This window comes from Dermacentor andersoni, chromosome 10, assembly GCF_023375885.2.
Source record: "Dermacentor andersoni chromosome 10, qqDerAnde1_hic_scaffold, whole genome shotgun sequence".
NCBI lineage: Eukaryota > Metazoa > Arthropoda > Arachnida > Ixodida > Ixodidae > Dermacentor > Dermacentor andersoni.
In genome coordinates this window covers 99,557,396-99,584,322 of record NC_092823.1, presented here as the reverse complement: position 1 = coordinate 99,584,322, position 26,927 = coordinate 99,557,396, and the positions used below count along the sequence as shown (strand labels likewise).

Here is a 26,927-nt window from a genome sequence, read left to right as displayed (position 1 = left end):
CACGATCGACCAGAAATTTCTCATTCGTATCCGCTGCTTCCGATCGCACACACAGCGTCGTCAATTTTGCTGAGCGCTATTGCGAACAGCTGCCTCGGTCCTTTCCTGAATTAAGAAGCCGAAGCAACTCTTTACTCTTCATGATGAAGGTAAGTATGCATCAACAAAAAGCTAACGACAGGCATACTGTTAATACAGCTCAAACTTCTTCCATTATATTGTCACGTGATACGTAGCACTCGGGAAGTGGCTTTTCTGTATATTGAAGTGCGGAACGTTGAGCACTAAAGTTAAAGGACGGTACGTAACTTTCCGGTACAGTGATCCCATTAAGAATCGTAATGTTTCGCGGGAAATATCCGACATCTAGAAAAACAAGCAAAGATATATATTATCGGAAAAAAGTGTCAGCAATGCTAATTACATAATGTGTTGACTTTGTACCGTGGATGAGTGGGCCCCTCCCTGGTATTTTACAAACGTCTGTATGCTTTGCATCACGATGAGGTTATGCTTTCGTCCTGTATCCTTCCTAATGCATGCAACCTGCCTTGGATGACACAAAAAATGATCTTTTAACAATTTGTAGCAATATTTCACAGCATTATGAACGATGCAACTATGCAACTTCTATGCAACGATGAAAGCTTCAGTCAGATCTTTCTTCTATTTCCTGTTTTTTGTCGTTCAGATGCACGTAATATAAAAGTTGCACTTCAATGCCAACTAAGTCGGATCAGAAAGGACTAATACCAAACGGCTTTTAAGGTGGAAATAAGTGAAATTCCCACAGACGTGGGCTAAGCATACGCAAGCGTTTGCAGGCAACATTACATGTATGTTGTTAAACAGTGCAGATATTGCATATCAGATTTTATACTTTTTTGAAATTTCAGCGTTCTACCGCTGATTTGATGATTTCAGATGTGCATGTTCTACCAGTGCATCGATTATTTCATCATAAGCTATCGATAATACTGTATAGGCTCACCAAAAATGATGTTTACATCGGATGTGTCAATAATTCAAAAAAGTTAAACCTACCTTATTTTCTGTGTGCTTAGAACCAAGATAAAAAGGAACTATGGTAGATTTACAACTCACCTACTTTCTTTAACAATACGTTAGAATACACTACCAATTATTATAAAAGGACAAACTATTTACATATTTATCCTTTTGCGTTATTCAATGTGCTAGCAAAAAAAATTGCAGCATTTATGAGATTATTTTAATTAATGCATTGCTATAGAAACCACTTCGTGTCATTCGTTAGTTTGTTATCAGAGTGATAAACTAAATTGATTGTATTTACTATTGCTACATTGGCTATCATGTATTTATTTGCGCATATGTTCGTGGTTCATTTCTTTGTAGTTTTGTCGTTCCCCGGCCTGTAATATTTGCCAGTCCATATTGTCTTATGAACACCCCTACCGCGATATATTCTTAACTTCGGTACATCATTTACAAAATTTTCGCTTTTTACGAGCTACTGCAGTGACATGATGCAAACTGAACTTAAAAAACTAAATCTGGAGGAATGACTCGCACACACCAGGGGGGGGAGGGGGGTATTCTGTAAGAGTCCACCCAGTGCACTGTCCATTTCGGCCGCTGCTGATTGGATGCAACTGTACGAGCGAGGAGGAGACGAGCGGCCCTAGCCAATCAGCAGTGGCCGAAATGGACAGCCCACTAGGTGGACTCTCTCAGAATACCCCCACAGTAATATTGTGGATCATAATTTGGCAGACTTGCTGTACTTCATAACACGACGTGTGCACTAAAATTGTCGACGTTGTTATTGTTGCCGCTGTCGTTGTTGTGTCATAATGCAGGCCAAACTAACCTCGCACGCTGGTGGCGATTGTCTCGCCCGTCAAACTTGCCATAAGACATCTTAGCTTGCCGGCAGTGCGAACGAATAATTTGAGACAGCACTTTTTCTCCCTCTGTATCAGCCAATGTCTGATTTCCACATCTTCATGGTGGTGTTCTATTCCAGATAACCAATATTGCCTGCGTTGCTCCTTTGATTGCTGTGCTTTGCAACGGCATCTCGTCAGCACAATTACGCGGAACGAGTCGCGGTAAGGTTCAAGTTTCTTTCTCTACAGAGCACTCCCTGGTGATGAGTGGAGGTAATATCCGCAGGGTGGCGCTGCCGTCGACGCAGTTGCGCGGCGAGTTCGTTTTTGTGACCTATGCGCCGTTTTCCCATTTAATCGTTAGATCATGCACACACCTTACGTAATCATCACACCACGTGATTATAAACCGAAACTTTCTGATTTCACCCTCCCGACTTTTCTGACCCAGTCTGATGCTGGACGCTGTTGGGTTCTTCTGCTGTCCTGCCAAATAGCTCACATAAAGAATTAAAAAAGAAAACACGCGGCCGATGGTGGGATTGAACCTGTTTCCTCGCACAAGCGCCCCGCTTACTTCTATCGTTCAAATTCTGAGCAGCTCTTTGCCCTGCCCCGCGCATGCGCGTTAAGAGCCCGTTAGCGCAATAGCACGCGCGTGTGTGCGCGCCGCGCGTGTGTGCGTGTGTGCCGCAGACGCTGGAAGGAAATGGGCGAATTTAACAGTCATCCTCACCACAGTTCATTCGCATCGCACGTGCTTCTCTCCGCGTGCACATATCAACGTGAATTACTCTACAATGCCTCGTCCTCGTCCCTGTCACACCGTTACGTCAACGTATCGTAGTGTACATTCGTGCGAACTGCTGTCAGTGTTTCGGCATGCCGTGTGAGCTAATGGTGTAGTCTATAATCGTGAACATTGCACGACATTATAAAGCTGTGACCTGTACGGTGCACAAACATAAACCTTGCATGAGATTACACGCTTCACGGAATGACAATTCGCGCGAACTGCTGTCAGCATTCAGGCACATTTCGTGAACGGTGTAGTCTATAAACATAAAAAATGACCATATTCGTGAAAGCCGTACTCCATGAACATAAATACTGCATGATAATAAAGTTGTGACCTGTGCGGGGCACAAACGTAAACCTTACATGACATTACATGCTGCATAGAATGTCACTTCGCATTAACTGCTGTCAGTGTTTCGGCATATTTCGTGAAGGCCGTATTCCATAAACATAAGATAGCTCACCGACGATGACGATACTCTCTAATGCGAAATTTGAGCGCAACTCTATACGTGTTTTCATTTCGCGATGTATTTGCAGGCGCGGACAATCCGTCTCGTGCGGCACGTTGCAAACGGAGTGAAGTGTGGCGCGACTGGCTCGCCAATATGGAGATAGCGAGAGCCGACGCGTGATTTACAGCAGCCGCACCGCAGACAGACCTTCCAGACGACGCGCGCTACTTTGGCGCCATCTCGTAGCCATCGTCGCCGTGCGACGCTTTTCTCACGCTTTCTGCACGCCCTCATCCTCCGCTTCCCGCCTCATGTCCCGGCGTTCGCTCTTTCACCATTCGCTGTGCTCGTTCGCTCGGTTACGCCAAAGCTCACCGCAGGACGCCAAGAGCTGCGCTCTAAAATTGCCCGACAATAAAGTTGCGACCTGTGCGGTGCACAAACATGAACCTTGCATATGGCATGACACGTTGCACTGAATTACAATTTGCACAGACTGCTGTCAGCATTTCGGCGTATCTCGTGAACGGCGCAGTCTATAAACGTAGAAATGGCCCGACATTTTTATGGGTTGCGGAAGCATAAACATTACACAAGATTACACGTTTCGTAAAGTGACAATAAAGACAATTGTACGTATCGCATTACGCTTTCATAGCGTGCACGGACCCACTTCACGAAAGCTTCATTTCACTAGATTCCCACATTGTGCTTTGGACCATCGTAATTTTGTTTAATTTGAAAGTACTTTGAAAGCAGCGCTATTACGTTATTTCAGGATGATGTCTGGAAAAGACAGCAATTGCCTGCCCCTTAACTCACGATGTTCAGGTAATAGCTAATCAATGTATTCAGCAAATAACTGCTGATTTACTTTAGGACGTGTGTTCGAATTAGGAATTATGAGCCATAAGAAGTATTGAATGTCTGCTTAACAGAAATCCTTCGTCTAACGCCACTCTCATATTCATTCAGGAAATCTCGAAAAATACGTATTGGTATTTAATATTGTCGCATATTTCTAGACGAAAGCTTTTAGGAAACTGTTACCTGGAATGTTATATTTCGCAGTACATTCTAAAAACGAATATCTGATGTGCCCACATGGTCTCAGAATTTCCGCCAAGCTGACATTTCACTACTACTCAGCTCCAATTTCACAGTTTCTACAAGTGTCCTGTGAAAAATGAAATGTCAGCGAATTTTTAATTAGCTATCTGTATATGTCAAATTGCCAAGTAAGATATGTGTTCCGCATAATTTGTTAAAGAATGCAGATTTTCGAACGGCATTCGTTACGTCGACGCGCTATAACCGTTTCCGTGAATTTCCATTGCATCATCTTACTCTCAATGAGCGACCTAATGACACACTTTCTTTCTGTTCTGTTTTGTCTTTCTGCAGCGATGATGGAAACGGAAATATGCAAAACAAAGGCCTGTAATGAGAAAGGTAAGCACAGCCTGCAATAAAGGTAAATGAATAGGTAACTTTGGATGTACTATAGAGTGAACCAAGGAGCGAGAACTCAAGCATTCCAAATGGAAGCATGCCCGGTTTTTACCCTACGCCTGGAGTGCAATGCTGAATGTTGTAAAACTCCGCCATTTTGTTCCGTTTGACATCTTGTCCTCTCTCAGTGGCTCACAGGGCAACTACGCGATCTCTGATTGGCTCCAAACGACGGGATGACGTAATTCTACAATATGGCACAATTTAACATTGCCAAAGTAGAGCTTCAGAAAAGAAAATGAGTGGTAGAGATAGAAGTCACACTTAACACAAAGAAAAACATCTGATAAGCGTTAGGCTAGCATTCAGACAGCGGAAGTAGGAACTTGAGAGTACAGAATTCAGATTAGTGTGATGTGAGATTAAGATATTCGCATACACTGGCTGGAGGGTCCTGATGCGATAAAAAGCTAAACGGAGAAATCAGCGGGAGAGGTTTTCGTGTCCTGCAGTTTGCATTAATATGATCATGATGATAGGTTTATGGGTGACCATGTAATGACCGCAGTTTAACTCTGGTAGTCCATCGAAGCCTTTCATCACAGCCAATATCGCTATTTTTGATGATCGAAAACTATGCCTAAATGTGCGCGCATATGAAGAGCTCACTCTAGTCAACAAATTCGACTTTTAAGTGCCGTTTACCGCGTGTCGTATATTATTTCTTGTCGTGAACGCCAGCATGCATGTATAGTACAAAGAAAAGCTGTACCGTTAACACTACAGACATAAGAAAGGTGGACGACCATGACGCTACTGTTGTGCTTTCACTATGAACTGGCTAGCACGAGAACAAGTTCTGCCATGGTTGTACATGTGCCCAGGTGGCTGTCAGGATTTTCGCACTCTAATATGTCTATGCAACGAAAGACGCGAATAGATTGTTCTGTTTCACTCGTCTCGAATACTTCCTCGTCTCGTACTTTATGCACGTTTACAATTTTTTTTTTGTATTTATCGCCGTGTAGTTGGCCCTGATACATCCTTATGCAGGCTTTGCGTCGATACATGCTTACGTTGTTGATTTTTGTACGCATTTTATGAGCCTCTGTGACTGATTGGATCGCTTTTTTGTTGGGTGCATGTATTTAACAATCTTGGTGTGGTATATACAATAAAAATTGGGCATGAAAACAAAATATAGATACATGTTTTCTCTGGGGAGGGGAGAGCTGGTGAAGCCTTTATTCTGGCGGTCTTGCTCTTTGTCCCCCTATTATTTCTGATGCAAAATGTTATTATCATCGTAATCATCATTATTTATATCCCTCCATTTTTTGGTTTTGGGCAATATGTCCTTCATAGGTATATATTATAGGAAACCTTGTCTTCTCTTAGCCAATAAGTTGTACATAGCCGTTACGGTTTTATATAACGAAACCATATAGTCTTCTTGTTTTTCAGTGTCCTTTACCATCTAGGACTCTGGTTTTATCTCTCAAAAACTTGTACACAGTCCCATAATGAACTATTGTATATCCACGTGTTCTGCCAAGTGCACCATTAGCAAGACCAAGAAGTTGTTACTACAGGGACACAGTAATAAACATTGATTGATTTATAAAACGACTGCTGCGACACAACTTCGCCTGGCAAGGAACATAAATGTGTCTTCCTTTTGTGTGTGTTCAATTGCGGCAAAAACATGTCTTTTAGCAAGCACCAACTAGGTCAACAAGCAGTTCTGTTGCAAATAAATGGATGTAATGATACTCACAACCTGGACTCGCTGTTTAGATTCCGGCATGAGTCCGTTACTTTTTCGCTGTGCCACAAAAATTGACTGATTAGTCGTGCTTAGACATATACGTCACTATTTCCTCCGTGGTGAGTAATTCAAATTAAAAAATTTCAGCATAGTAAATGTTAGCACAGTGATCTCGGAGGCCATTGTGTTAGATGCTAGCATCATCTGGGAAGCGGGGTGGTGGCAAGTATAGGGACCTAACCTGCTTGAGCTAATCAGGTTTTAGAGCATTTACTGCAGTCTATCATTTTGTCTATCTCTACCTTGTATTCCTTCTTTTCAGTTAAACATCTATTTGTATACTGTAAAGTTATCTATGCCTGTTGATATGCCAGCTTCATCGATCTCTTTCCTGCGTTTTCTTTCACCAGTACTCTAAAGTGTAAACATTTCGTGCTTATCTCGACCGCTGATCTGTTAATGCCTGATCCGCATTGAATCACAGCGCTTCTGGAAAAGAACGTTCCCTACGTCACTGCAGCTTATTGTCGAGGGGGAGGGGGGAGATAACGACAATCTTTAATCACCCCAGTACGCTCACATGTACTGGGGTACGTGTGACACATCGAGCGCAATCGTGCGCTTCCTTGAGAGCAATTGATTATTCTGTGACGTTGGTCTTACGTACGTGTACGGTCTCAATGTTGCAGCCATGTTTATTCTGGACCACGCGGACAAGAGCAGGGACCCTTGCGACGACTTTTACGCCTACGCTTGCAGCTCTTACCTAAAGCGAAACACCACTGACGCCCACACGCCCAGCCATGTGGACCAGCTGCGGGTGAAAGTCGCAAACGAAATTTCAGGTACACCGACGGTGCTGTAGACGTTGCTTTCTACAACGGATCTGAAGTTCATTCTTGTTTCCAATTATAAATTTTTTCTGCATACTATTACAACCGCTAGAGTAATTTTGTCCGTAGAAAGAGGCCACCTCTATTTTAAAAACATTTATTTCATAGTTGTAAAAGAAGAATGAAAAAAGGGTGGAATCACAGGTCGACGAATCCGGTAAATAAAAGAGAATCATACATACATACATACATACATACATACATACATACATACATACATACATACATACATACATACATACATACATACATACATACATACATACATACATACATACATACATACATACATACATACATACATACATACATACATACATACATACATACATACATACATGGCAGAGGAGCTTGGTATAAAGTGCATAAAAAATTCCTTCTATTTAATTAATTGTATAAAGTACAAATAACATTTCACTAATACATTCGTAATTATTCACTTTAGACAGGCGTCCCAATGGCGGAAGTGAAGCAGAGTTGTAATGAAGTAATATTTGTTTAACAAAAATCCTGAGCTTTGTAACATTGGTTTCGATGACTACGTGTACAAAATCTGTGGCAAAAAGTTTTGATGTTATAGAATTAACACTCATTAGGGCTCCTTTCTCAGTGTTGGTAAATCAGTGTTAATTGGAACGTTAAGCTGTCCCTGCGGCTTAAACGTAACTGTGTTCGCCTCAAGAAAGAGAAAGACAGTCGAACTTAGAATGGAATGTCTTTGTGCCTAGCACCAGTTCTGACAAATAGCAGACTCAAGATGTGCCGTAGAATCATTCCTGTTCAAATAACCACTTCCTTGGTGTTGAGCAAAACGTGAACAAGGTGAATGCAAGGAACCAACGTTTCGACAAGTGGACTTGTCTTCTTCAAGGCCTTAAGTCCACTTGTCGAAACGTTGGCTCCTGCATTCACCTTGTTCACGTTTTGCTCATCGTCTTGAATTTCCATCTCCCGCATTCCCCGTCTTTTCTCTGCACTTCCTTGGTGTGTATTTCTTTTCCACAATGCAGAAACATTGACTGGAACCGCAGTGTACTTTGCCGCAGATGTTTAGTGCGTTCGTTTCGAAACAGGTGCAAGTTGCAAGACACAGAGTCTCTGTCAAGTGATATCCTGCTTTTAATGCAGTCTACTTTCAATTGCGCACTTGCAGTAAGCCCGCTAAGCTCAACAATAAAAATAGTTAAGTGATATTTGTTCGAGTGTTCTTATACAATGGCATGTTTCTTTTTTTTCGTGCTTACACTGATCTTGCTTTGTGTACTCTTGAGTTCATTGCATCAAACATGTGTGTGTAGTTTCTGTGTAGTTATTCCTCTACCCCTGGGCCTATTATTGCTAGTTATCATTATTACCAAGCATATTGAAATAAAGTAAATTGTAATTTTATTTTTCTGACCTCTTTATTTGCAGTTTTGTACTGCTTGTTGAGTTACAACCGAACTGTTGTTAACTGTGCCAAGTTGTGCACTTGCATTTTCATTCTAAATGTGCAGAATCCGTTTGCCCGAACTCTCAACGGCTAAATTATTGCGTGTTCATGTAAAAGGGGGCCGAAAAAGCGTCAAGCATTGCTCGCCTTTTGTCTCGAATTTCTCTTAGACCATGTCAGAGGAAATAAATAAAGTAAGCAAAATTATAACCGTATTGCGAATAGTAACACAAATTGTGATGCACGCGTTACCGTTATAAAACTTCGTCGGCGAAAATTACTTTAGCTCGAATCCGTCTTCTTTTATTAATAACCAGAAATATTCGTCGTCAGGTTCGTCAGGTTTGGTTGCGAACAGTGACGTAGCTGAAAGGTTGTTTCACTTCGTCTGTTGTCATCCTTAATTAATTTAATAACTTATCGCAGTGAGGAAGTCGCAACATACTGCATACGTTGCCACGATTTCAAATAAATAAATAAATAAATAAATAAATAAATAAATAAGCTTTATATTTGCTTGGTTATCTTTCTAAACCAGGGATAATTAGACGCCTGCCAAACATCACGGAAGCCCAAAGTGCAAGGGATAAAGCCGCCGTTACCTACCACGTGTGCTTGAACAGTGGTAAGTGCAAAGGCGGCGGATGGTTGATCGATTGATTCGTTGCGTGACTGATTGTTGTTGTTGAGCAGGGGTTATGAGAGAGACGCCATAACAGGCTGCATGTCAGGCATACGACATTGGTCTGTCGACCGATAGTTGCAGCAGCTCTCGCTGCGGTGTTCCAGTGGCTACGGCATTCTCCTGCCGAGTACGAGGTCCTGGGTTCGATACCTGGGCGCAGCGGTCGCATTTCGATTGGGGAGCAATGCAAGAACGCCCGTGTACTTAGAATTAGGAGCACTTTAGAGAGCACCGGATGACTCTTAATTAGAACGGCTTGCACGACAAAAGAGAGAGCTCTGACACCGGAATTTGTGAATTGAATACAAATATATATGTATATATATATATATATATATATATATATATATATATATATATATATATATATATATATATATATATATATATATATATATATATATATATATATATATATCGCTGCTTTGATTAATGAATCAAACGCCAGATACTTGTCATATGTAGAAAGAAAAAAAAAATAGAATACGTCACTTCAATGCAAACGTTGATCTGTCCACCAAGGACACGATGCGATATTACGCTATTACGCCGAAATTTAGATAACAAATCTCTAGGCTGTTTAAGGACACAACATTCTTGATCAGATAATTGCAGGAGTACATGCAAAAATAATAATAAGATGCTCCGCATATTATCTTCGAAACTGGTGCCTCATTATTACTGGCCCGGTTGCCCCTGGTGAAACAGCATTCAGGACATCTTGCTTTAACCGATATCGGTTGTCCTGCACTATTCGGCCGTAAACGAATGTCCGCGAAATCCGAATATAAAGTTCCCGAATCGCGCAAGCATTAAACAACAACCACCCTTATTGACCCTTATAGACCCTTATAGGTCATTTCGAACATTCTCTCGTTCTTAGTAAACAGACGAATAATGCAAGTCTGCAATGAAGAAGCTGCGTTTCAGTACTGTCGACAATTACGAAAACAGGCTCAGTTGGAACCGGAACTGAATATGGCCTCGGCAGTATTGTGTGGCGTGTAATAAAGGCGTTGTCATTACAGTGCTAGTTCTGTTGTGTTTGCTTGCTTGTGTTCGTCCCGCCGCTCTGCTTCACCGTCGGGTATTATTCAGGGTGTCGTACAAAACTCGCGCCCTAATCGAGAACGGTGAACCCGAACTAGAATTTTGGCAGGAACTGAACGCGCAACCCGACTCCGTATTATTGCAACGTGCCTGAATACAAAACGAATCTGAACCGAAAGAAATATACTAATTGTTGTCTATTCGGAACAGAATGGTCAAAGCATGCAGGACAATACCGACAGTAAACGATATCGGTATTATTCAAGATAACTATTTGTTACTCTAAAAATACTCATTTATTTAAACATCAACTGCCACCTTCCACGTGACTGTGACAGTTAAAATTTGTGCATATGGGCAATCCGTCAATGTGCAACATCTTGCTTGCCCACTACCCGGGAAGCTGAAGTTTTCGGCGCAAATCCGGTTCAATGTAGCGAATCAGCTCGTGAACTTTCGAAAGCTTTTATTCATCCGAACCGGAACGAAGTTCTAAAACGTCGCACCTGAACGTTGTTGCTATTACTATACATTTCTGGAAGTACGAGCTCAAGCATGGATATGTATGTGCCTGGCGCATCATAAGCTTTGCTGTTTTTTAGCTGTAAAAGCCCACATAACTATTGCGTTGCTCTTCGAGCTTTGCGGAATGTCCCACGCTAGACGATACTTCACTGAACAACAAGACATGGCAAAGCTAGAAGGTGCGCCTATGTTCCACAAATATTCATAGTATCCCTTAAGGTTTCGTTTGCTGAAGTGTAGCTTTAACAGAATTGCTAATCTGTTGTTAAGCTTCGTCTGTTTGACGTACTCTTCCTCTCCCCTTTTTCTTTCAGCAAGTTTGCTTCTTTTACTGTCAGGTGTATTGCTACCATTTATTTTGCTACGTGAGGTATGGATAAGTTATCACTAAGATACAGTATTTCTTGCTGCCATTATTTTTTTCCCACCAATTTCGCTGATCTTTGGCATTGAGAGGTCCGATATGTTGCGTGAAGCACTACAAATGGCAATTAATCATTATCATTATTAATTTTATTATTGTTATTATTACATATTCCCAACTGCCTATTTATTTAAACATCAACTGTCACCTTCCACGTCTCTGCGACAATTAGAATTTGTGCTCATGGGCAAGTTGTCAGCGCACAACTGCCATTTTCTCCATGCTGATACATTTCAAATTCATGTTTTATTCCTTATGTTTCGAGCTTCGTACTTTCTCACGAGCCTTCTTTCTAGCTTCACTCCTCTCACATGTCTTCTTATAGTTTCTATCTACTTCAGTATATTTACTCCGTATCTCTTAAGTGTGTGTTATTGCTCCATTGTTGATGATTATGTAACATGCTTATCCAGTCTTTTATTGTTTTTGTTCTCGTTCATTTTTTTCTGGTTGTAATTGTTATACATTTCCACCTGTTTTGTTTTTGTTTCTCTGTGCACCAGCATTCAGACCTCAGTGTTGTTCCTGGGCACGTTAAATAAATTACTATTATTATCATAACATATTTTGGAGTTCATTATCTGTTTTATAAATATGTAAATAATCATGGTGTATGATTAACTTACTTCTACGCCCGACTCCTCGTTTTTTGTTTTCTTATTTGTTTTTCTATCTTGCATTGTTTTGTCTACCACATTTGCCTTCTCTGTACATTTTGCCTTGCGCATTGCTTTTTAAGCTCGAAAGCTCCGTAGCTGATCCTGTGTACCATGATGAACAATTGATTGATTGATTGATTGACTGTCTGACTGATGACCATATTCTTTGTTCTGTTTCCATCCGATACGGTTTCCAACAGTGCTGAACGAAGAACAAGAGAGGGCGGCCATCGCGCAGGTTCTGGCCAAGAGGGGTCTTGATCGCTGGCCGCTACTCTCGGCTGGCGCAGATAAGGAAGGGCAGCCTCAGAGTTTCGACGAAGTGCTTCAGAAAACAGGGCTGTCCTCATTTTTCGAGCTTGACGTTGTGGTGAACAATGCTGGTCGACGCACAATATTGGTAAGGACCTCAGAAGATCTCAAGAAGTGATGTTCTTGCTTAGTTGCGTATGCTGCAGCCCAATATAGGGCTATATCTAGGGCTGTTCGTACATACCAGATCCCTCGAACGAAGCGCGTATAGAAATATTACTGCAGTGATTAAAAAAACATACAGGGGCATGACAGGCGTATGGGAGAGGAAAAGTTAGTCAAGCTGGATTGTGAAATGAAAAAAAAAATGTCACACATCTGAAAGTAGCGAGAAGCGACGAGGAAAATATCATACGCGTTCCACAGAAAGAAAAGAAAAAAGGATTTCGCGGCTGGAGAAGAAAGCTCTTGAACATCAGAAATCGTGACACAACCACGGAATAGCTGTTAACAAATATTTAGTAATACGCCTTCCTTTTTTACTTTACAAGGACAATGTCAACCGCCGTGGTAGCTTACTGGCTATGGCGTTGTATTATTAAGCTCGAGGTCGTGGGTACGCCGGCAGTGGTGACCACTTTCTCGTGGGAGCGAAGCGCTAGAACACTCGTGTACTTACACTCGGGAAACCACAAGTAGCCAAAATTATCCCGTAGTTCTTAATTACGCGTGCCTCATTAGATCGCGCCATCAGATGGTCGCATTCTCACGTAAAACATCAGAAATATATACATTTCTTTTTTTCTCTCAGGGAAAACGCTGACATTGCAACATTGAAGTCAGCTTTCGAAGTACATCCACGTGTGTAGCAGGAATCCTGAATCTACCACTAGTTTCGAAATAATCCCGGCAACAAAATCAACTTGGAAACGTGTCGGTGTTGCGCTTCGATTTGTCCTGTAAATAAGGACATATATGAGGAATTACTCTCTGTGAGAAAAATAAGAACCCTTCCTTCCTTTTTCTTCGTCTTCTTCTTTTTGACTACTACGCATCGCACTGCGCGATTCGGGGAATCCCCCCGTGTCCTAGCGGTGCGCTTTCTACGACATGGCGGTACAGGTTTTGGCTTTTCCCAACGGGCGACCGAACGGACACATCTAACTCTATGCCAAGTTCGAACCAACACTCTAGGAATCCGTTCGCGTTCCGTGCATGAGCTGGTATGAGGCGCTATTCGTGTAATGGTATCCAAGCATATACAGGGCACCTTAGGCTTGGGTGTCCCCTTTCTAAAACTTCTTAATGACTGGCTTTCGCAGTAAAACAAACAAATAAACAACAACGACAACAACAACGACGACGACGACAACAACAACAGCAACAACAACAGCAAACTTTTACGAAGGCAAAGTAGTTTGCATGGCACCTGTAAAGTGTCAATAGACTGCAGCAGAACTGATAGTTGGGCGAGTTGGTACGAAATCATAGTGAAATATTTAGCGCGCACAATTGACAAGGACACATTGAAGGGGGAAGCGCTCATGTGTCCCCCTTTACTGTGTCCTAGTCAATTGTGCGCGCTAAATATTTCGCTATGTCAATAGACCGTATAAGTGTATTGCTAGGGTACATTGATTGCACTGTTTAGATACTTACTATGACCCTGAAGGGTCCCACACACGTGCTCAAGACCATTTTCGTTCACTGTAGAACACTTTTGATGTTCACAACACACCGTGCTATTGGAGGCTATACCGCTCTTAGTGGAAAACTCATCGTACGTTAAAGCTTTTTTTTTTCGCTGCGTCCTATTTCAGCTGGGACCAATACCTTGGGGGGCGCGTTACTCCTGGCACTTCTTGGCCCTCCTGTGGAGCTCTGCTAACGCCAGCGACGTGGAATCGCTGCACCGCAGCGCACTCAAGACCACGGCGAGAATGCTCAGGTCAGACGCAACGGACGAGCACTTGGAGCAGTACGCAAACACGGTGGCGGAATTTCGAGAGGAATTGGCCAAGGTACGCGCTCTTGCATTGTGCAGTCATTTCTAAGTTATCCGCGTATACGCTCACCCACATAGGTGGCTCGGCAGCGGCCATGACGTTCTGCTGCGAAGAGCAAGGCCGAGCGTTCACATTCCAGCAGGATGACTGAACGATTCGTGAAGTTTAAAATGGAGTTTTAGCGCGGCACCTGCTATCTGTACTGACACGGGAACGGAGAAATGGTTTCCTTTTGTCGGTAGCCACCGAACCGGTTTCGTTGAGATTAGTGGCATTTAATGGGAAAGGTTAAAGTGTAGTAACTGCAGAAATAGTTTATTAATTGAGACCACAAACAAAAAGAAAGAAGAATGTTCTTGAAAATTGCGAAATTTTAAAACAACTCAAGAATGAAGCTTACAACTTCGTAACGGGCTAATAAAGAAAATCGATGTCACGGTTCTATAAACTGCACCTGATTATTCACCCAATGCGGGCAAAAAAAAAATGCCTCTTCGGTCCTGTGAACATCTTTTCCAACAAACGCCGAGAGAGACATTTGTTTGTTGCGCTGGTACGCGCTGAACATAAGCATTCCAACTCGACCAGTTTTCTTGTCCTCTTGAGACGCTCGTTATAAACGATGCAGTCTTACAGAACTGCGATGTCCGTTTATGGTGCAGCGTTACGGATTTGTAACCTTCGGGCATGTATTTTTTTAACCTTACAGATTGTCGGCGCTTTACGTAAAAAGTATGACTTCCTTAAAGAAGTTTCGCTTCAAAGCAAGGATTACAACCGAACAAAAAGACACATTTGAATCACAATAAACGCACCTCAAGCGCAGTCTAGTCATCACATCAAATCACATAAATGTACATCAAATAAATGCATGAATTCGATGACGCAATTCCATGTCCTAATTACAACGGAATAAAAAAAAAGAGTACCGACAGATATTCGTTCGAGCAGAGTAAGACTGCACTCGTCCACGATTAGCCGCCTCACTTTGTTTCCCAGGCAATTTAGTAAGTAGTCGTTCTTGCAAGTATTAAAAACCGCTTTCCAATAGTTTGAAAAAAGAAACATTTAAGGCTGCGCTTGTGTGGCGATTCCAGATCACACATTATAACATAACAGCACTGTGACTGAACTGTCCCTTCTATGCTTTGAAGATATAAAACTTGTCGCTGTCAACTGTCATTAACGCTAAAGCGTTAAGGAGCCTGTGTCGCAAAAAATCCGGTGACGGCGTCTGTCGTCGCTTCGGCGAAAATATTTTTGAACCACCCATACCCAGGCCCTCCATGGGACGCAAGGACTTTACTGAACTAATTGAATTTCTCAAGCTGAAACACGGAAAAATCGTGAACTGTGACTTGCACACAACCTACATACACGATAGCTCTCGGATTGTAATTTGACTATACGAGAACACATAATTCTCTTACGGGAAAACTCAAAGGAAACCCCTTTTCCAGCGTTTCTACAATTCACAGACCAGCCGCGGCGTCCGCCATTTGCGCGTCTCGGGGGCCACGGAGCGGCACGCCCAGTTTCCTTACAATACCTCCAGCTGGCGCTCGCCTCCGTCGCTTCGCGGTCCGCGCAAGAGGCCGCGTTTCTACCCGAAAGCCCGCCTTTGTACATAGCGTTCGCGGCCAGCGTATCCCGGTAAACATTGCGGTTACATACGCTCCAGTTCCCGGGAAGCGTCAGAAGCAGTCGGGGATCTTTGAATGCTATCGCGTTCCACTCTTAAAGGCGAGACTTAACCATCATCCAACTTTTTTATGTACCCCCCACTCTAATGCCGCAATGTGCTGTCGGTAACAATGTAGTGAAAAAAAAAATGTTCTTCCCTTTCCTGCCTTTCACTTTGCAGTTGCGAGTGGGTGCGATGACCGTGCCCCGAACGGAAGAGCATATTACACAAGCGACGATTAAAGAAATTGAGGGAAGAATATCCAATGTAAGTACTAAATAATAAACTTTCTTGTGCACACAAGGCACAGGGGCCAGAGGAGGATGGATACTTGAGGGCTGGGAGCGGAGTTAGTACTTGCGGCCCACTAGTACGCGGGACTCCACTTTGGCACGGTAGCATCGAAGGCGCTGCACCATGGTTCCGCGGAAGTCTGCATAAACCTGTTTTATCGGTCCGTAACAGACGCCGCGTATGCGAGCCTCAGTTCACCGCAAGAGAGAGAGAGAATACAATTATTGATAGGAAAGACAGAGAGGTCGACCTGAGTTCGTGCGCTCTAGTCTGCTACCCTGCACTGGAGAAGAGGGAAGGGGAGTGAAAGTACTGGGATGGATGATGATGATAGGAGAAGTGGTGAGTGCTTATGTACACGAGACAGTTGCCTTGCTGGTGCCGCTCGTCGAGTTTGGTGTCCTGCAGAAAGTTGAACACTTTAGTTGCGTGCCAGGTGGATCGAAAACCCGAGTTTGGCGACGAACATTTCGCTGTGCTTCTTAGAAACTTTCAATGGTAACTCTATCGCAAGTACAGACTTGCTTTCAACGCGCCACGTAGTAAGGATTTCTCTTTATTATCTTAACATATGTAATGCCCTGTTTCCTTTTTTTTTCTGCCCGCTGTTTCTAAAGTCGTTTGTTTTATTCAGGTGTCTTTGCTGAAGCTATTGAACAGCGAGTTCATAAAAGCCGGCACTACACTCCTCGAGAACGAGAAGATAGAAGTTCTTGCTCTCGATAACTTCAAAGGCCTTGTGGAGTTCTACAACAAAAATATGTAAGTTGATTAGATCTCAGTCTCTCTCTCTCTCTCTCTCTCTCTCGCTTTCACTCTTTACCCGCCGCGGTAACTCAGTAGCCACGGCGTTCCGCCGCAGAGTGCGAGATCGCGGGTTTGATGTCCGACGGCAATTCGATGAGAGTGTCATGTGAAAAAACAAACAAACAAAAACATTCGTGTTCTTAGATTTAGGGGCCCGTCAGTGAACAAGCGGTGGTCAAAGCAGCCTCCTTTCACGGGAGTTCGCGCCCCTACCGCGGCATCGGTGGAAGCTTCTTTGAGTTCTGTGACGGGCCTACTGGCGCACACTCTGAAAGACGGTTCTCACCACTTGGGACGTAATCTTTGTGCCGGCAAAATGATCGTCATCTGTCTTGTTTGCGTTTACTTACTTGAAAAACCTTGCGTTTGCTACTTTCCTGTCAATACTGCCATGTCACGCCGATAAAGCACTTGTCTTTCGTGACCTAATTGGAACTGCCAGACTCGCAGCGCTAATGAAAAGAAAGGCGCCCAAGGTAAATTGCAATTACTGTTATGGGCCAAGGACACGTCCAAAAGAGTGCAAACGTTCTTTTCTTCTTTTTTATAGCCTATAGCTTCCGCAGCGTTACCAAACAAGTATACGAAATCGAGTATAGTAACCATTCGCACGCGTGCTTGCATTTCTCCCCAGGGTCAGCGCATTCAACAGTTTAGGCGCATACCAAGCCCACAACCTTCTCTGGCATTCTTCAAGAGCCTACCGCGACGCCCTGGCACGAACGCTTGGAAGAAAGGTCGACGAATTCGCAGACATCACGGGAGCATGCGAAGCGCTGCTGCACGAACTGATGCCTGAAGTCATAAGCAGACTCTACATAGAGAACAGATTTACTGAAGATGAACAGTGGCAGGTGAGAGCTTGCACCAGCTTCGTACCATTTCAACGGTGAACGTCTGACGTTTAGATTGAAAAAAAAAATTCTCAGACTCCAGTGGCTTCCCTAACTCAATCAGGGCGTTTACGTGAACCTGACAAACGCGGGTCGCCGGCCGGCGTGTCGGGTTGAAGTTTGCCTGTAGCGCTCATGTACACGCTGCCCAATCGGGCTGAACGGGCGTTGGGTCGGGTCGATCCAGTCCGACCATTTTGACGCACGTCAATGCGGACTAGTCTGGTCGACGGTCTGCATCCAGCAGCGATCTAACTAGACGTGTTGTGCTTTGTGTCGCCTTGACTTAGGCTGCCGCAGCGATCTCGACCCGTCGCGTACGAGTTCATGTGAGCGCTTGTGAGCCGGGCTGGTCGAACGCGACTTCTTACTCGACCTACCCCTGTCGTGTTCAGGTAAACGCGTAGCCAACGACTGCAAACAGCAGTTATATGTGAAAAAGGTTTGCAGTCACTGACCAAGTCAAACGAAAAGAAAGACGTCTCGGAACACGTACGGGCTCCTTGTTCATAATGAGGCAGGCAAGACGAGCAGTGGCACTTTAAAGGCTAAGTTTGTGATGTAATGAATGATTGCAGATGATTGGCTTGCTCAGCATGCGCATACGTCCGGACATCACATTGTTTGGGACAACGCGGCAATTTTAGGAAAAGAACGAAATCCGACAACGCGGCTTCTTCTTGAGTCATCCTTCATCAAACCGACAACCGGGACCATGAACCGAGCAGCAGGAAACATGCCAATGACCTACAATCAGTCATTACGTCACAAACTTAGCCTTTAATATGCCACTAATCGTCTTGTCAGCCTCATTGGGAACAAGGAACCCGTACGGGTTCCGAAACTTCTTCCTTTTCGTTTGACTTGGTCACTGACTGCAAGCGTTTGCCACTTCAATGTTTGACCAAACGAATTTTCGTGGAAACCTTGTCTAAGCAGTTATATGTATAAGTTGTTTTGTTGACATTTTGTGCACGAAGTTCACCTGCGCTGAGTGTTTAATCCTGGTTTACTTTAACTATATAGATTTGTGTGTACGTGTGTAGGAGCGTTTTTAGTTTAATAGGGCGAAAGCCTTAAGTGGCTCATACCACCGATGGCCTTGAAAAAAGAACCCGTCGTCCATTCCAGTGGTACAAAAAAAATCATCATCAGCAATCGCTCCTACCCCCCTAAGCAAACAAGAACTGCGATGGCTCATCCCTCTCGCAATGCAGAGGGTACAAGCACTCAGCAAAGTGAAGCGCACAGTGTATACATTCATTGGAATGACGCATACAGCGTACAGAAAAGCGACGTCGTAGTCGAGTGGTAAAAATCATTATCGGTAAGAAATCGAGTATATTGTATTCTAAAAGATCTTTTATTATTGTATTAAAACCGTTGATCAGCCACAACGGCCAAATTAATAAAGATACCTTGCAATCTGAGACGTCACACTGATGTACGGGCCCTGGCTTTTTCGGCGCGAAATTAAAAAAAAAAAACTGAAATTTGGCCTTCATTTTTTTCTAGGAATCAACCTATTACCGCAAAATAAACAAAAATAGAGTTATTGAAAAATAATTTATCAGCCTAGATTGATAGGATGTTTTTCTGCAGAGTCCCTTTAATATCAGGCCGAAATTTCGGCGCCGGTTTACGTCAACGTGACGTCGCATATTTCAATGAATTTCTTTTTTTTTTCGTATTTGGACAGCTGTAAGGAGGCACAGTAGAAATTCCCCAAACTTAGTGTGTTGAGTCTTTGGTTCTTTTACAGTGCAACATAGTGTTTGCTTACCTACAAATAAATAAGTGAGCCGAGAGTTATACGCTGTCAAAATCTATTCATGCACGTAGTTGCCGAAACATCAGAGTGGCTTCACCACAAATAATTCATTCTTGAGTCTTTCCAGCCTTTGCGAAGATAAAGTAAGGTAAGGTGCTATTTTATGAGCGTGATTGACTAAAAAGATTTAACCTAATTATTGTTACTATTGAGTCTCCGTTTAACGTTTGTGTCGTCTTGTTTTACATACCGTGCCTGAACGAAATTGTGACGAACTAAAATAATAAATAAAAAACAAACTAACGCATCAGCCTATGTTCTTTAGCACATGAAAAGGTGGATCGCAGTAAAAGAGCGATTTTTTTATTTGTTCCGAATCATAACAAGTATGGCGACGCACTACAAGAAATTTTCAAAATAAACGCGTCTTCATTCCGCGTCGTCAGTTTACCGTGGGTCGAAGGTCAAACCATCTTCTCCGATAGAATGCCTTGAAAGACATATCTCAATGTTCACCTAATGTTTTATCGTCAATTATTAACTTTTATAACACAACACTAGCGATACATGAGCGAACACGCCGAGTGAGATTTCGGAGCTCTCAGCCGCTGGTGGGACTTATTGCTTCAATGCAACAAAAGATAATACAGTGAACAGACAATAAACATTTCAGTCGAGATGATAATGGCTACAAACACCACATCAACTATTTTCAGTGACTAACGTGGAAATTTTTCTGAAACACCCATTTAAAGAAGTTTATAGAGGGCGGCCAGCTAATCATTAAGTAAACACAATTTTAGCTGTCGTGTACGAATATGAATAGGCATTATTTGTATCACTAGTTACGTAAGCGAATCCCACGACGACATTGAAGAAAAAGAAAATGATCGCTACTCTTTTCATGATTGACATGTACATTTAACACGAGAGCAACGTGAGTTTGTTACTTCATACCCCGAGGTTTTTTCTCGTGCGTTCGACAACCTTCCACAAATTAATGCAGGCGAGAAGCGTGTTGAACGCAATCGGGAAAGCGTACTACGAGAAAGTGATGTTCCTTCCGTGGGCGGATCAGGCAACAAGGCAACTGGTTATGGAAAAGGTGCGTACATGCTTCAACTTCCTTTCATCATATAGCGTCACACTTTTGATAAGTGCAGTGTGTATCGGCAGGACCTTCGAACGAGATGAATAGTTAGACCCTGCATTCAAAACGCTAACCAAGGCGGCCCCAAAACTATTCCCGTCTTGAATTGCTGGCTGCCGAATGACTATTTTGTCACTCACATTCTTCCTAATGGACATCTTTATTTAAGTCGCGCAACTGCTGTCGTTTCTTATTTTTCAGGAAATGACGCGAGTTTTTTTTTTTTTTTTTCACCCATATTGCACGATTTTTGCATTTTGACGCTCTGAATAATTGCCTATTTTCTCCCGTCAATTGTCGCCATTCCGAAAAGTGCTTTTTGTTGCAAGTGAGACTTCGTTCACGACATGCGTGGATGGACATTATATAGAGCTTTTTACGATTACATTCTAGCGAAGCGTTCTTTGTTTTGTTCGTGACCGCCGTCAATACGTCGAACGCAACTTGACTTTCCTTTAGATTCGCGACGTCCCTTCCCCTCTCGACTCCCTCTTTTGCTTCTTTCTTTTTGCAGATCAGGAATATGATGCCTTACGTTGGTTACCCCTCCTGGCTGCTGAATACAAGCTTTATAGATGGACTATATGAAAAGGCGAGCTTCTTTAAATTAAACCTTTCTAGATAACCGACTTGTCTAAAAAAATTGGCCTCTGCACTCACGAAACAACATTGTAGAGCGAGAAACTCTGAAACACGAAAAAAAAAAGCGCGCGAAAACGCGGCGAAAGCGACGACGTTAAGTCACAACAAATATACGACTCACTGCAAAAAAGAAAAACAAACAAAAAGAAAGTAAGGTTATATTTTATGGCGGGCGAGCGTCAGTTGTTCATTTCGAACGTTAGAAAGGAAGATCGGGATGAATAATGCTAATCTGTAGAAATTCTACGCATACATAGAATAAACGAAATCCCGGTCGTAACATAATCTAATGCTAAGAAATTTACCACAATAACAAACAGCACTGTTTTGTGGTATTTTTCGAAAGAGACACGATAAGTAAAAAAAGAAAAAAAGTATAAACATCAGATTAGGAACTATATGAAGTGGCACCAACAAGTCATTTTTACTGGGAAAATAGGCTTAGTAAGTCAGAAAAAACTCAAAAACGAGAAAGAAGATACAGGTGGCGACGCTGATTTGAAGTTCCCGCATCATCGCGCCTTGAAGTAATGGATTTTCATGGCCCTTGCTCGGGCCTTATTCTTTGTCGGCAAAGATTAAATAGAATCTTTCCTATAGAGGAGCCATAGGCTTAACTTAGCAAACTTCAATCGTGAACATTTACTGAGCCCGCAGCGGGCACAAATAAAAAAAATGTACTTTGAAACCTCTGACGCCATATAAACGCCCCGGCGCCTACAGATTTCGGAGCGATATTTAAGGAAAATGGAACTTTGATCTACAGTTCTTTAATTCAATCTGTTGCAACAAAATTAAGAAAAGTGGCGTTTTGTATATGAAGAATTCATTATAAAACGATTTACATGATTGAGAAGTCTTTTTGCCTATAGTTCACACCCTTACACCCTTACGGGTGTAACGGTGTGGGTTACAGACAGCGTCTATCAGTTTGAGTTATTTATTATTTCTACTTAGTGTCCCTTTAAGACGCCATCGGCGCGGCGAAGGTAGCCAGCGGGGGATAGAAAACAATTCCTTCTTCCGGCGGCCTTCTTAACGAACTGTCAGAGAATCTCATACACACCACTGCAAGGCAAATATGTATGGAGAAGATAGTGTACGTAAGAAGTTCAAGTTATAGTTGTGCTTTTTGACTAAAAAAAGAATATTTGGGAAACCGTTACAGGTTGGGAGTCTAAGACGAAATGACTCGCTGTCTTCCATCACTCATCAACTCGAAGAAAACGCTCTTATAAGAGCGCTTTCTCAACTTTGCGAGGAGCATCCGGAGCCAACGTGAGTACGGTGACGTCACTTCGAGGCAGTTCTGCCAAGCGCAATCGTTTCAGCACATCGTGAACTTCCACACGCCTGCGTAACGGTCGCGAGAAATGGAATAGAGGGAAACCGACGCTATAAGCATCGCTAAAAGAAAAGCTCCCACATGCAGCCAGCGGCAGGCACAGCTCCTCTCACGAAAAAGAAAAAAAAAAACGCGCAGCACCTGCTGTCTGTTACCGTAAGTGAGGGCGACACAACGACGTAAACGGACGGTCAGGTCACGTGTTCGCAGTTCGAAAAACTGCCACGTGTTCCCGACGTCACAGGCGACGCAGGCATGGCAAGGAGGCTACTTAAAGGTCGAGATGAGGGACGACAGATGAAAAAAAACACACTGTGGGATAAATGTCATATGAACAGGGGGTAGAGTGCCTCAGACATAGGGGTGGAAAATAGGGAGGTGGAAGATAAGTAGGTCCTCCTATCAAAACGCTAGCCAGCCTGTCTGAAACACCTTGGCCCTGTTTCGTCCAACATTTAGGAGGCTACTCAGTGGTACAGCAGCAGCAAAACACGCAGTGATGAAGTAAGGAATTCGTGAAACTTCGAGAAGGGATTATCGATGGGGATACATGACCTGGCCTAACGATCCCTGGAGCCTGCTCGCACGCATCTTCGAAGGTACACCAAAGCGGTGGAACCATGTATCTCTTGCATCTCACGAGCACCATTGCGTCTCGACATGAAAGCGCCTGGGATAGGCGAAGGGGACGGGGCGTGAAGGACTTCAGATGACGCGATTCGCTGAAGCAGGTAAGCACATTTTACTTAATGAGAATTTCGCCGTCCGTTGCATTCTGAACTTGCCATCGACTACAGAGTGTTCCTCAAGTCGACACAGCCCTCCAGTTCGATCTGAGATCTAAAATAGCGAACTGGCCTAGCAGGTGTCTATGACATACGCGTAATTGCTTACGTTTCGGCCGTGCCACTGCCAAAACGTAAGCAAGAGAAAGGACCCCTCACCTGGGTTCGGCATTTCAAACGGAGACGCTGGGTGCGTAGACTACGGGTTTACCTGGATCGTGTCTCCGAAGTATAAAACCACTGCATGACGCGAAAAAGAGTTGAAATTTCAAATGATAGCTTTCCGCGCCCTTCCTCTCTCGAAAGCCCCGCCTCCTGTCGGAGAGTCAAAGTCACTCGCACAAACACATATACGTCACACGCACTACCTGCAATGTCACTGATCACGGCATGTGACTTCGGTATGGCGTCCAATGGAGAACGCGCAGAGCTGCCACTGGAAGTGTGCCACGTGGAACAACAACAACAAAAAAAGAAAAAGCAGCAGACTTGCGTGACCTTGCAGAATCACAACCCAATTTACAGCGAGACTGTTTGCTCTGAGCAGTCAATAAGAACTATAGTTAAATCACGTATTCTAAAATATCGCCCGTATATGGCCAGTCCGTTTGGAACCTAGGCCGCATATGACGCTTTCAAGCACTTGTTAATGAATTTGCTTTTCAAGAGCAGTGAGGTCAACCACAGACATTCTGGTTAGCCATATTACTTGCCATCGTGCCACTCATCCCCCCCCCCCCCCCCTTCTTTGCTAGATTCGATCCCGGCTGCGTTCGCAGTTCTCCCAGGGCAACGGAATGAGTTCTGCGCTGTCTATAAAACACATTTATAATGCTCGCGATCCCTTGGACGCGTTTTTTACTGCAGAAGCCACTATTAGCTCAGGCACTTTCAACTTCACCTTCAATAACCCCTAACCTGCTGGTAATATTAAAAAAAATACAAGTAAGGTGCTCTGATTAGTTCAGCGAGGAAACCAGGCAAACCTACACCGAGGCTGGTGTAATCATACTACAATGCCTAATAAAAGAGAAGAAGAAAAAACGAGGGTTCAGTAATTGAAATACTTCTATAGTTAGGCCAGGAACGCTAAACTTTCACCACAAAATTATATCAGGTATGGACTTTGTGCAAGGCCGAGTCATCTCAGGACATTGGGAACGCCATAGCTAATAAAGGCCACGTGGCACAATCAAACACGTTGTTAACACTTAATCTGCAAAACCTTAATGTGATTTACACACATTTGACTGCGCACACATATTTACGATACTGGTCGGCCCGATTTCGCAAAGTGTGATCTTGGTGGCAATTGAAATTAGGCTAGGGCAGCGAGCTCAGTTTAGCGCCGCTTGAATGTGTGATTTGTGTCCCATGCCGCAATGAAACCAAACACTTTGATCTTTAGCAGATCACTGTCAAGCACGCACAAACAAGGACAAAGTGAAGAGTAGACAACACTAGCGCTTACTCAAGCTTCGATCCACTCCTCACTTTGTCCTTGTTTGTGCGCGTTTGACAGTGATCTGCTAAAGATCAAAGTGTTTGGGTTCAGTGCAGCATGGACCACAAATCATGCGTTATGGTGCGTTGGGCATCGTGAACTCTTCTCCACGCGCCTAAAAGCCTTTCTTCCGAAAGAAGGTGCGGGAGTCCAAGCAGTCAACACTAGATTGAAGTGTCCTTCGCTCGGCGCATATTGGGGGCACACGCAAAGCAGGTGAGCTATTATCTCAGGAGCGCGACAGACGATACAGTCGGGTTCCCGTTCTCGTCCAATTTTGTGAAGGCATCGGTGAGTTAATTTAAATTTAATTTAATTATGGGGTTTTACGTGCCAAAACCACTTTCTTATTATGAGGCACGCCGTAGTGGAGGACTCCGGAAATTTCGACCACCTGGGGGTTCTTTAACGTGCACCTAAATCTAAGCACACGGGTGTTTTCGCATTTCGCCCCCATCGAAATGCGGCCGCCGTGGCCGGGATTCGATCCAGCGACCTCGTGCTCAGCAGCCCAACACCATAGCCACTGAGCAACCACGGCGGGTGCATCGGTGAGTGTACGCCACACCGAGCCATAATCGATGTATGAGTGTTTCCTGGCCCCTCCGCAACCGAAGTGGAAGCCGGAATCGCAAACCAGCGTCAAGTCTGTATGGAGGCGCTCTTGCCGATGTTCGGGTTTGTCCCATTGTCGTCTCTGAGATCGTGTCGCCCACGCAGGTCGCCGTGGTCAAACAAGCGGTCACTGTGCCTTGTCGATCAAAGGGAGGCGCTCTTCAGCTTCCGTTGCTTCTAGAGCCGTTAGTGAAAAGGGAATTAAAAAAAAGAGCAGCCTCGTCAATGTAATACACAAACCTGCTGAACTCAATTGCGTTTATTTTTTTAAGCCTATGGAAGTACGTCGAGGCGTGACGTAAGATTACGCATCTTCCTTGTTTCTGCAGGATCGGACTACCATTTCAGGATGTTGACATAATTTACAAGCCACCGAACGTCCTCGGTAAGAACTATTTCTTATTTATTAATTAAATTAAGGGGTTTTACGTGCCAAAACCACTGTGTGATTATGAAGCACGCCGTAGTGAATGACTCCGGAAATTTCGACCACCCGGGGTTCCTTAAGGTGCACCTAAATCTAAGTACATGGGTGTTTTCGCATTTCGCCCCCATCGAAACGCGGCCGCCGTGGCAGGGATTCGATCCTCCGACCTTGTTCTCAGCAGCCCAACGCCATAGCCACTGAGCAACCACGGCGGGCTATTTTTTATTCAGAGCATGCTGACGGCGGCTTTTGCAGTCGTCAAGTGTACGTTGTTTAATTTCGATATCAATTTTAAGGCGCCCAGTTGATGTGAATTAGGGTGTCGAACCGAAAAGATACCGTTTTTGGTTCGGGTGCAACGCGCTCAGATTTAATCCGCTTCCGTTATGGTTCGGAGAAAGAAAAGTTTATAAGGGTTCGCAACACTGAACCGGTTCGCCAACCGGTGTGGTGCAATCGATTTTATTCTGCCCCGTGGCAATCCCTGCCAGGGCGGCCACATTTCGATGGGGGCGAAATGCGAAAACACCCAGGTACTAAGATTTAGGTGCACTTTAAAGAACCCCAGGTGGTCGAAATTTCCGGAGTCATTCACTACGGCGTAGTGCCGGCTGCATAGTACTGTTGACTTGACCGCATTATTATTATTATTATTATTATTATTATTATTATTATTATTATTATTAGTTTTGAACACATATACACAGTTAACAGGAAAGGGAAATCGAGGAGCAGGCTGG

General features: G+C 43.6%; 2 protein-coding genes across 2 annotated transcripts in view; both read left to right on the top strand.

The window, feature by feature from the left end:
• Nucleotides 1–17: 17 nt before the first annotated feature.
• LOC129387912 (neprilysin-1-like) lies at nt 18–22,215 on the top strand. The gene is made up of 12 exons (XM_055077673.2): nt 18–149; nt 2,009–2,093; nt 4,529–4,576; nt 7,034–7,189; nt 9,208–9,294; nt 12,213–12,412; nt 14,085–14,285; nt 16,135–16,221; nt 16,883–17,010; nt 17,690–17,909; nt 20,726–20,824; nt 21,384–22,215. The coding sequence occupies exons 1-12, from the start codon at nt 141–143 to the stop codon at nt 21,492–21,494; spliced, it is 1,431 nt and encodes a 476-aa protein (XP_054933648.2). The 5' UTR covers nt 18–140; the 3' UTR covers nt 21,495–22,215.
• A 364-nt stretch (nt 22,216–22,579) lies between these two features.
• The window catches only part of LOC140213566 (neprilysin-1-like), a 29,727-nt gene continuing 25,379 nt past the window's right edge, over nt 22,580–26,927 (top strand). The window contains exons 1-2 of the mRNA XM_072284795.1: nt 22,580–22,789; nt 26,090–26,145. The gene's annotated coding sequence lies outside the window, so the exon portion shown is untranslated. The remainder of the gene's footprint in view (nt 22,790–26,089; nt 26,146–26,927) is intronic.